Source organism: Otolemur garnettii, unplaced genomic scaffold (genome assembly GCF_000181295.1).
Source record: "Otolemur garnettii isolate 467f Iridium unplaced genomic scaffold, OtoGar3 scaffold00281, whole genome shotgun sequence".
In the NCBI taxonomy this organism is placed as follows: Eukaryota; Metazoa; Chordata; class Mammalia; order Primates; family Galagidae; genus Otolemur; species Otolemur garnettii.
In genome coordinates, this window is record NW_003852676.1 from 358253 (window position 1) to 370484 (window position 12232).

The following is a 12232-nucleotide window of genomic DNA, read 5'->3' on the forward strand; positions in this document are numbered from 1 at the left end:
GCGTCAAACACAGACAGAGGATGCTAACTGTATCAGTCCTTCAACACAACTTGTGTATTTGAACTTTTCATTTCAAAGAATTGAGGAGAGGCTCAGCACCTGTAGCTTAGTGGTTAAGGCGCCGGCCACATACACCAGGACTGGAGTATTTGATCCCGGCCCAGGCCTCCCAAACAACAATGACAACTACAACAACAACAAAAAAAAATAGCTAGGCCTTGTGGCAGGCACCTGTAGTCCTAGCTACTTGGGAGACTGAGGCAAAAGGACTACTTGAGCCCAAGAGTTTGAAGTTGCTGTGAGCTGTGACACCACAGCACTATACCCAAGGCAACAGAGTGAGACTCTGTCTCCCTGCCCTCGCCAAAAAAAGAAGAAGAATTGAGGAAAGAAGCTACATAGTTAATTTTCTATCAATTTCTAAGCAAATTCCACATAATGTTACTATAATGATTTGTCAAATTTTGTTCCAACAATCCTGATCATCTAACATTTTTCTAGCTTTTGGCTCAATTACCACAAGGTGTCGTTCTTTCCACATTCAAAACAAAAGTTTCTAAGAAAAAAGGGTATTATTACCCGTAATACCCAGACAGGAAAGTACACTGAACCTCCAAGTTAATCTGAAAATTTTAGAACTTCTTAGATTTAGGAAGCAGAATTAGACACCCCCCTCAAGTAAAAACATAAATTAAGTACAAATGTTTGAACTAAAATATTTCTTTTTAAACTTTAGATGAGAAACTTCATCTCTGTGACAAATTATCATCTTCTCTGAAAGACACAGCCCCATAGTTTGTATGCTTTAGTATATGAAGGCCTCAGACTGGTCAAGAAAACCTCAGAGTCAATCTACAGATGCCGAGTCAGCTAGAGCTCAGAAACACTGCAAGACACCCGGAGGACTGGCGCATGGCTCACACCTGTAATCCTAGTACTCTGGGGGACTGAGGCGGGTAGACTGCTTGAGCTCACAAGTTCGAGACCAACCTGAGCAAGAGTGAGACCATGTCTCTAAAAACGACCAAGTGTTGTGGCATATGCCTGTAGTCCCAGCTACTCAGGAGGCTGAGGCAAGAGAATGGCTTAAGCCCAAGAGGATGAGATTGCTGTGAGCTGTGATACCACAACACAAAGTGAGACTGTGTCTCAAAAAAAAAACCAAAAAACCAAAAAAACATTGAGGGACTCTGGCAAATAACCCAAGGACCCTGGCAACGGTCCAAACCTCCCTGCCTATGCAGCCTCAGTACGTGAGACCTGGCTTGATGCTGGCTCAATTCATCTGCCTGCCAGAATGACTCACTAACAAACTGGTAGTGACCAAAGGAACAGGAGCAGGAACCAAAAGTTTTAGAAGTTGTGCCCACTGCCTCAAAAAAGGCCTAGGCCACACAAAAGGGTGTTACAACTTAAAATGTGTTAACATTTATGTTATCTAGAAGAAGAATATATATTTTAGGAGCTATATAAAAAAATCATAATTTGTAATGTATTATTTGAAAATAATTTCAAAACTTTCAAAAAGATACAAAAATAATACAAGAATCATACATATACCCTTTTATCTGGATTTGACTATTGTTAACATTTTACCCATTTGTTTTATTTGCTGCTGTCTCTCTATCTTTATCTCTAATTTTTTTCCAAAATCAGTTGAGCACATACATCATGTCCCTTTGCTCCTAAATATTCAGTGTGTGGCACTAAAGAACAGGGATATTCTCTTACATAAACACAGTAATCAACTTCATAAATTTATACACTGATATGATACCTTTATCTCATCTACCAAACATATTCAAATTTTGTGGTAATGTTCTTTATAGTATTTTCTCTATGACGTGCTGGACCTGTTCAGGTGTAAGTATTACATTTAATTATCACGTCTCCTTAGCTTCCTTTAATTTGGAGCATTTTGACAGCCTTTGCCTTTTATGACACTGGCATCTGTGAGAATGACAGCACACCTCAAACTTCTGCTTTCAGTAGAACAGTCCTTGTTTTTTGGATTAACTGAAGTTATGCCTCAGTCAAAATATGGCCAAGCTGATGTTGTGTCTGATATCTGTGTGCCTCTGTCCCTCATATGATCACCGGGTCAGTGTTGCCCAATCTGTCCACTGTATAATTATATTTATTTTTCTTCTTCACTTGCAACAAATAAAAAATCTATAGGAAGACATTTTAAGGTCATACAAATATCCTATTCCTTATTACAATTTCTTTTTTTTTAAATAGGCAAAGGGCCAGTGCAGACCTCATCACAATTTCTTTTTATCTTTTTTTTTGGAGACAGAGTCTATGTCGCCCTTAGCAGAGTGCTAAGGCATCACAGCTCACAGCAACCTCAAACTCTAGGGCTTAAGTGATTCTCTCACCTCAGCTTCCAAAGTAGCTAGGACTATAGACACCCACCACAATGTCTGGCTATTTTCTGTTGTTGTTGCTGTTACAGTTGTCATTATTGTTTAGCTGGACTGGGCTGGGTTCAAATCAGCCAGCCTGGGTGTATGTGGCCAATGTCCTACCCACTGAGCTTTGGGTGCCGCCCCTCATAACAATTTCTATATAGAAATGCTTTTACTATTTTCACAACTTTTTGTAATTCTAAAATAATCAGAAAATAAATTTTTGTTTTTAAAGTTCAACATAAAAACAAACTTAAAACCTGAGTTTCAATTCCATATTATAAAAATTTTCAGGCAAAGTGTAGTGGCTCAAACCTATAATCCCAGCACTCTGGGAGGCTGAGGTAGGTGAATCGTTTGAGCTCAGGAGTTCGAGACCAACCTGAGCAAGAACAAGACCTCATCTCTACAGAAAATAGAAAAACTAGCCAGGCCTTGTGGCAGGCACTTGTAATCCCAGCTACTCTGGAGTCTGAGACTCAAGGGGAATTGCTTGAGCCCAAGAGTTTGAAGTTGCTGTGAACTATGACATCATACCACTCTACCTAAGGCGACAGAGTGAGACACTGTCTCAAACACACACACACAAAAAACCTTCATAGTAAGAAGGAAACTCAGACAAATTTAAAAAAAAAAAAAAAACAAACCTGTGACTTGGGCTTAAACTTTTTCAGGATCAATATTTTTTGGTCTCACTTGCAATCACTGTGAGTAAATAACAAATGTCATTTAATAAGATCACCATTAGTTTTTCACTTAAATTATTTTCCTTAGGTAGGCACAAATTTTTTTTTTTTAGACGGAGCCTCAAGCTATCCCCCTGGGTAGAGTGCCATAGCATCGCATCACAGCTCACAACAACCTCCAACTCCTGCGCTCAAGCGAGTCTCCTGCCTCAGCCTCCCAAGTAGCTGGGACTACAGGCACCCGCCACAATGCCTGGCCATTTTTTTTTTTTTGGTTGCAGCCATCATTGTTGTTTGGCGGGCCCGGGCTGGGGATTCAAACCCGCCACCTTAGGTGTATGTGGCTGGCGCCTTAGCCGTTTGAGCCACAGGCGTCAAGCCGGTAGGCACAATTTGAAAGAAATTGCTTCTATTTAACAATTCCTCTTTAGGAACAAAACACAGCAGTCCAAACCAGATGATCAACTAATGTGTGAGTTACACTTTCACCATACGCTTACTCCTGCAAGCTAACTGTGCTACTACTGCCTTTGGACTACATACAGAATTAGTAATTTTCATTTATTACTAAATGCAAACTATTCTCACATGTTTAAAAGAGGAGGAGAAAAATGAATGAAAAGTCCTCTCATTACTTACTCTCTAAATCAGAAATAATGAGGTTGTCATGAAGTTTCACAGCTCGATGTTGTTCTACTTCATCTTCAAGTTCAAAGATAGTTTCTTTCATGTCGCTCCTTTCTGTCTCTTTTTCTTCCAGTTCTGATCTTACTTTCTCTAATGTCATATTCAAATCTTCAATTTGTTTCTTAGCTTCTTCTTGGAAAGCTCGGTATTCATCTTCTACCTATATAAAATTGATGATGGAGATTTAGGAAAATAGGAATTGTTCTAAGATAAATTCTAGAACTAAGGTACACACTGTTTCAATTGGAAGCTCTCTGTGAGGTGCTACACATTTCTGTAGTAACTGTTAAAAAGTATAAACAAGTACTCTATAATGATAGAAGCCTTATGTAATATGTTTAAGCATAAACTGTTGCTTATCACTGACTAAAATCACACCGACATGTCACTGAATTTAACCAGATTATTTATGAGAAAATTTTGGAAATTCTCCCTTCTCCAAAGTTTAGACTGAAAGTATGAGCTTTTGATTGATAATTAGCAGGCTCTCCTACAAAAATGATGTCTTATTTGTGACAATTTCAATATCAAATTGAAAACTGAAACATAAAAATATGCTCCAACAGTATCTTTGTAGAAGATTAGCTTATAATGCTCCCTCAATACACACACCAATAAATAACACACATCTCCTAAACTATATCTATAAAAGTGATCATAAAAAAAAAAAAATTAGGGTGGTGCTGTGGCTCAAAGGAGTAGGGCACTGCCAGAGGTGACGCGTTCAAACCCAGTCCTGGCCAAAAACTGCAAAAAAAAAATAATAATAATAATGTCTAAACTATCTAAATTTTAGCTAAAGATATACTGGAATTTCTTTCTTTAAAAATCACTGCACTAAAACAAGAAATAAGTAAAATGTGGGACAGAATTAATTAGATAACTCATAGAAACAAACACTTCTTCCATAACCACAAAGGGCACAGGTCCCAGCCAGAATGCTAGAAACCTTGGGCAGCGGTTCCAGCAGAGCCCTCACTGTTACACTACACGTACATAAAACAAGAGGGTTGGACCAATCATCTCCAAGGTCCCTGCCAACAACAAATCATAGAACTCTAAAAAACAGAAGTCTGTATACTCCTAAATTACTTTTCACACACAACAGAGTTCTATTTTAGGCTCGGCGCCTATGGCTCAAGTGGCTAAGGTGCCAGCCACATACACCTAAGGTGGTGGGTTCGAATTCAACCCGGGCCCGCCAAACAACAATAATGGCTGCAACCAAAAAATAGGCGGGCATTGTGGCAGGCGCCTGTGGCCCCAGCTACTTGGGAGGCAGAGGCAGGAAACCCGCTTGAGCCCAGGAGTTGGAGGTTGCTGTGAGCTGTGATGTCAGTACTCTAGCCAGGGGGACAGCTTGAGGCTCTGTCTCAAAAAAAAAAAAATAGAGTTCTATTTTAAAAACTACAACAGGGCCAGGTGTGGTGGTTCATACTTAGAATCCTAGCACTTTTGAAGGCTGAGGCAGGAGTTTAAGACCAGCCTGACCAAGACCAAGACCTTGCCTCTACAAAAAATAGAAAAACTGGCCAAACATGATGGCGCACACCCGTACACTGGGAAGTACTTGGGATGCTCAGGCAGGAGACCACCCAAGCCCAGGAGTCGGAGGTCATAGTGAGCAATAATGATACCACTGAACTCTAGCCAGGGAGACAAAATAAGACTATCTCTGAAAAAAACAACCAAACAAACAAAAACCCTAGAAGGACTGTAGGATCAGAAGTAACAGGTGTTGCTGATCCTACAAACAAGAATACTGGCTTTCCATCTATCTTATACCAAAATATATTAGAGATGGAGGAAGTAAAATTACATGACCTGCTCCATGAGCAAAGCCACAACCAGGGACATATTGTAGTATTAGTTTTAACTCAAGCCACATCCTCACACAGGCAAGGAAACAGTAATGAAATACAATTGAGTGAAAGTGACAGTATAAGAATGCTTTTCACTCCATTCCAATAAAAGCAAACTGTTATCGAGCTTTAACAAATATCAGGTTTTTTTAAAAGCTAATAACACAGCAAATAAGTGATCCTGGTATAATTCAGTAAGTGCACTGTGCACAGCAGCTGGCAAACGCTGATCTAGAGTTCTAATCTACTCAAACAATACCTTAGCAATGGTGTCTTGCAATCGATTAGCATCATTTCGGGTGTGAGCCAGATCTTCCTGCAGGCTACTAGCCAAAGTCTCTGCTTTTTCTTTGTCCAGCCTGACACTCTCCAGGAGATCCTGAATATCGGATTTGTCTCGAGAGTTGTGGATAGAGTACAACTCTGCCACTTTCTGCTTTTCATTCTCCAGCTGGGCCTTCAGGCGGTTCATCTCTATCTGGTCACTGGCCACCGTGGCTTTGTATTCTTCCAATGTGGCTGCTAAGGCTGCTTTCCCCTTCTGCTCAGACTCTATAATCCGCTCCATATGATGACTGCGTTCTTTGAGTGCCCCTATCATTTCTTGAGCTTCCTTGTTATCTTGTTCTGCCATTTTCAAAGTATTGCTTAAATGTTGCTGGACGCCAAGAAGCTGCTCTCGTTCAAAACGGGCGTTCTCAGCTAGGTCCATGTAACGTTGTTCTAATTCCATATAGCGTCCACTTTTTACATCTTCATCTATGACGTAAGAAATGTGATGCTCATCTAGAAGGGAGCGGAAGTACTCGATCTGTCGGCTGAAGTGCTCCAACTTATCGCTCTGCTGACATAAAGACTCCATGAGGATAACCTTCTCCTCCCCAAGTCTTTCATTCTCACTGTTCAGCTCCTGGGTGATCTGCTGTAGATCAGCTAGCTCTTGCAGAGTTGCCTGAAGCTCCTCACTTGTACTGTGCTGGTTCTCTTCCATTTGGTGTATCCGTTCTGTCAAGCAAGCAACAGACACCTCACTTGCGTTCCCGCTGCTTCCCTTTCGGGAGCGCTCTATGCTGGGGATGCCTTCTGACTCTGAAGAGGATGGTGCGTCCAGCGCATCATCGCTGGACGTGAGGGGTTGGTAAACCTCACTGCACTCACTGTCCAGATTGTCCATAGAGTTACTGTGCTGATGGTCCATCAGCGTGTTCTCATCCTGACTCAAGAGATCCTCCACTGAGCCAGGGGCAGAGCCTTCTACTGAAGAAGTCAGAGTTCCTCCTCCATCACTCTGGTTACCAGGGGTGATTTCTGGGCTCAGGGACTGATAGCCAAACAGTTTTTCAGAATTGTCTAACCTCTGTTCTAGGGAAAAGCCCAATGCATTCAACCTGTCCTTTAACATTCTGTTTTCATTTTTCAACTGGTTAAGTTCTTCTCGGATGGCAGTATTCTGGTCCTGCAGCTGCAATAAAGTGGACTCCACGTCGGTTGGCTGGTGAGCAGTGATAGTTTCCTTCTCAGATCTCTCATCGCCTTCAGCCTGGTCCTCATTAATGCCCAGCTGTGCACGCATGTCTCGGAGTTCATTTCTCAAATGTAAGATTTCCACGTCTTTGGTTTTTGCCAGTGTGAGAAGATCCTTCACTTTGGCTTCCAAAGCAGCTTTATCACTGATCTGATTGTCCGACTTAGACTTGCTCATCCGAATGTCACACTCTGTAGCAGTGCGACTGCGGGAACGTTTAGCCAATGCCACGTCATTAGCTCCCTGACCTGCAGAAGGCAGTTTTTTGCTCTGGTTTAGTCGGGTACGTTCACGTAATCGTTCTCTAGAAGAACTGGAGTCTTTATTACCTGCAGAAGTGTTCCGCTTGGTGGAAGAACTTGTGCCTACATGTTTGAAACAAAGAACGTAAGGCAAAAATATCAGCAATAAAAAGGCATCTGTAGTTCATGCCCAGACTGAAAGACAGACTCTAGGATCTACATGTAGATTTAGACCTGTAATAATCTTGCCTTAGAGTCTGTTACTTTAAAATTCAGTTTCCTCAAAACCAGGTAATTCACTGTCAATGAAAAAGAAGTTATTTACTTTATTACTTTAAAAGGGTAAATTTTATAAAATGTGAATTATATCGCAGTAAAGCTGTTTAATTACATACATCAACTCAAATTCCAAAACCAGGGCTTTAAGCAGTTGGCCAAGGAGCATAACATTCTAGGGCAAGATAGGTGAGGCTGACTCTAGGACTAGCCAGGCAGGGGCAATCTAACTGCGAATAGACGGTGAGGGGGAAACCATAGCTGGGCAAGAAGGAAAAAGCAGCCTCAGGACAAACCAAAAATCTAAACTACCTCTACAAAACAAAAAATTACGACCAAAGTAAATGCACAAAGTTTTCATACCATAGAATGCCACATAAATAGTAATGATTATAGTAATAACAACAGCAAACACATATCTAGCACTTACTCCACACAAATTAACACTTCACATACCTTAATTTATACAAGCCTCATTAAACGCTGAGGTAGGAGCTATTATCACCCTGTTTTACAGATGAAGAAACTCAGACACAGAGATGTTAAATAATTTGCCAACATCCCACAGGTAATAAACGGATGAGCCAACATTCGAACCCAGGCAGAATTTACAATTTACTCGGTATGTCATACCGCCTCTCTACACATTAAAAACAATGAAATGTTAATGTTAAAGGATGATGCATCAATTGAATACACTGCACAGATCACATTAATGAATTTTAAATCTGTGAAATCAACATGACCATCTGTTTAATATTATAAAAAACAGGAATATGTTTTAATACCCATAAATATGTAAGGATTTTTTTTTAGTTGAGAAAGTAAGATCTGGATCCAATCACTAATGTAATCAACACATTAACTGCTACAGTAGGAAAAAACAATGTTTTCCCTTGGGGCCTTGGTGTTTTATTAGGTCAAGACAGGTCAAGGAGATGTGAATTATATATGCTTCATGAGGCCCCTGGCTCAAAACTAGCGTTAAGTTAAACACAACTCACATGGTCGAAATGTTAAAGCATGTTTATGTGGTGGGGGATAAGGGAGTGAAGGGTCTTGTTGATATAGGAAGAGAACCACTAACACAGCAGGTGTGGAGAAGCGGAGGGAACAAGGGAATGCCCACTGACCGCACATAGACAAGGACAAGGGAGCAGGAGTGAGCAGAGCACATGGAAAGGAGGGTCAGTTACATGGTTAAGGAAGCTGCAGGGAATGTTTACATGGATCCCCAACATGAGGCAGAATTCAGTGAGTCACAGCAAGTCAATAAACATTCTTAAACAGGGAAGAAAGAGGAAGAAAAGAGCATTTTTAAGAAAATGAAGCTGGAGGACACTGAGTGGAACATATGAGGAAGGCGGCAGGCAAGAGAAAAGGAACAGGGGAAGGGGAGCAAGCACAGTGAGAGAGGCCCACAGTAAGAAGGGGGAAGGAACGTCGAACTCGTCATGATGGACGACTAAGGCAGAAGTAACAGGATTAGGAGACGCAACTGCATACAGAGGCCAGAAATGGAAAAGGATGGCATAACTGTTCCCCAAAAAATTCCTTTCCTCATTTCTGTAAATGGTACCATCTCATCTAAATGAAAAACCTCTCCAAAACAGGAAAAATCTGTGCATGTCTAAAAGTCAAATGGAGAAAAAGCCAATCATGAGGGAAAGGACTTCATGCCCAAGAGGAGAGGGAGAGGGAGAGGACACAAAGAAAAAAGTCTTTAGCAGTGTGAGTAAACAGAATAATCAGAGGTAAAGACCAGCAAACTGACACACTGAAAGAAACCTGCCCTAGGAAAGTCACAGGGAGGACCAAAGGTGGAACAGAGGCTGCTCTAGCCAGCGATTCTCAACCTGTGGGTCACGACCCCTCTGTAACAGTGAAAATACTTCCCGGCATTAGGACGGTTGAGAACCACTGCTCTAGGCTGAACTGTGCCCCCAAAGGTCCGGTGTTGAAACCCTAATCTCCAAACCTCAAAGGTGAGTACATCTGGAAATACGTAATTAGTTAAAGAAGTAATTAAAGCAAAGGAGGTCATGGGGTGGGTGGTGTCCTTATTCGAGATTAGGACACACAGAGGGACAACCCTGTGAAGACACAGGGAGATAGCTATCTGCGAGTTAAAAACAAAGACCTCAGGAGAAAACAAACCTGCTGACACCTTGCTCAGACGTCCAACCTCCAGAATTAGAAGAGAATAAACTTCTGTGTTATTTTGTTACGACATCCCGGGCCAAGTAACCCAGACACACAAAGCCACACTGGGGCAACCAAGCCAGGGAGGTGAGAACTAAATGCTGAGGTGAGGCGGCATTGACGGGAAAGAACCCTTATGCAAATAACAAGGGATCTGTCCAAGTACAATTCTAAAGGCAGAAATAGGAAGAAATGCAAATGGCAAGAGCGTTTAATTTCCTTCCTACCACACAAAGCTAGAGTGTTCAATGGGTGATGACACCAGCCTTGGAGTAAAAGATCTTGCTCCACCACCAGGCCTGGTTTAAAATGGGTCCTCAATATTTACTGAGTAAATGAATACACGGCCTTGGGCAAGGTACTCAAGTTTTCCCACTCCTGAAACTTGAACACTAACAGTCCCTACCTCATAGGGCTAGAATGAGGATAAAGTGAAAAATGCCTATAAAGCACAGAGCAAGGACTTATCTACTCCCTCTTGTTAATCATACCACACCAATATAATTAACAGTGGGCCATGTGGGATGAAGGAGGAATCTGCAAGAAAGCCACAGTAAAACAAACAGCAGGTAAAATTACCTGCACTAGCAAAGTCTAACACACAAGAGGGCCTACGAGCCTCAAGAATGATGACAGAAGAGGACCTGCTACAATTTCTGCCAATCTGCTTTCATGATCTTATGTTTACTTGAAGTTTTTTTTGTCTGTCTGTTTGGTTTTTTTAGAGATAGAGTCTTACTTTGCCGCCCTTGGTAGAGTGCTATATGGTCACAGCTCACAGCAACCTTCAGCTCTTGGGCTAGCTGATTCTCCTGCCTCAGCCTCCCAAGTAGCTGGGACTACAGGCACCCGCCACAACGCCTGGCTATTTTTTAGTTGCAGTTTGGCTGGGGTCAGGTTTGAACCTGCCACCCTCGGTATATGGGGTTGATGCCCTACTCACTGAGCCACAGGCACTGCCCTGTTTACTGGAAGTTCTAAAGTTTTTTCTATAAGTGTAAGAAGTAAAATATGATAACATCATTCCCCATACTAAAAGATGAAGTAATCTATCAATTCCATCAAATCTAAAACCAAACAGCTACTACCAAATAAAGAAAAATGGGAAAATTGGAATGAATAGATCTAGCTACTGATCATCAGAAGCTGCTAATATTGTTCTTTTAATTTTTTTTCTTTTTCTTTTGAGACAGAATCTCACTTTATCACCCAGGCTAGAGTGTGGTGGACTCATCATTGCCCAACACAACCTCAAACTCTTGGGCTCAAGATATCCTCCTCCTGCCCCAACCTCTAGAGTAGCTGAGACTACAGGTATGCACCACCATGCCCAGCTGATTTTTAATATGTTTTGTAAAGATAGGACCTCACATGTTATCCAAGTTCTCTCAGTCTCCCAAAGTGCTGGGATTACAGGTGTGAGCCACCACACCCAGCCACTAATATCATTCAAAGAGAAATAACCAGAAGCAAAGTGCTTCCTGATGGATAAAAACGCTACCACTTATCAAGGAGTCTTGTTTTAAAAAGTGAGAGAACTGGGTGGCACCTGTGGCTCAAAGGAGTAGGCCACCGGCCCCATATATCAGAGGTGGTGGGTTCAAACCCAGCCCCAGCCAACAACTACAAAAAAAAAAAAAAAAGGCGAGAGAACCTGAACCTGCCCCACAAGGCCTAGATCCAATGCCATTTACAATAATCAGAGAGGGCACAGCGGCTCACGCCTATAGTCTTGGCACTTTAAGAGGCCAAGGCAGGAGGTACACTTGAGCCCAAGAGTTCGAGGGTGCAGTGAGCTATGACTACACCACCGTATCCTGCCTGGGTGAGAAAGCAAGATGCTGTCACTAAAAATACCCAGAGAGGACAGAGGATAATGGTTGAGGGCATCATGGGATGTTATAACATTAAAATCAGATCTTCAGAAATTCTACAGGTCCAAACAATCATTTTCTACAAAAATTACATTGCAACAATAGGGGTAAACACACAGATTTTAAAAAAGAAGACTTTACAGACATAACAGCCAACTATTATATATTACCCACTGACCCACATGAATCCTATTCCAAATAGACAGTAAAAAAAGAATTTTATGAAACTATTGGAAATGTAAATAGTTAATGAATAATTTATAATTTAAGAAATGATTATTAGTTATTTTAAGGACTGTTAACAATATTGTGATAACATTCTTGAAAGAATTCTTATCTTTCGAAGATATTAAAATATTAAAGGATGAAATGATATGATACCTGGAATGTTCTTCAAAACAGTAAGGGTAAGGGATGGTGAGGTGCACATGGGATTAAAATATCAATCTATCCACTTTTGTGTATGT

General features: G+C 41.3%; 1 protein-coding gene across 1 annotated transcript in view; it reads right to left on the reverse strand.

The window, feature by feature from the left end:
• The window catches only part of SPECC1L (sperm antigen with calponin homology and coiled-coil domains 1 like), a 179185-nt gene that overhangs the window by 93509 nt on the left and 73444 nt on the right, over nt 1-12232 (reverse strand). Inside the window, exons 3-5 of the mRNA XM_023508838.1 lie at nt 9139-9154; nt 5906-7590; nt 3737-3944 (exon numbers count right to left, since the gene is read on the reverse strand). Coding sequence (XP_023364606.1) covers nt 3737-3944; nt 5906-7590; nt 9139-9154 — 1909 coding nt within the window. The remainder of the gene's footprint in view (nt 1-3736; nt 3945-5905; nt 7591-9138; nt 9155-12232) is intronic.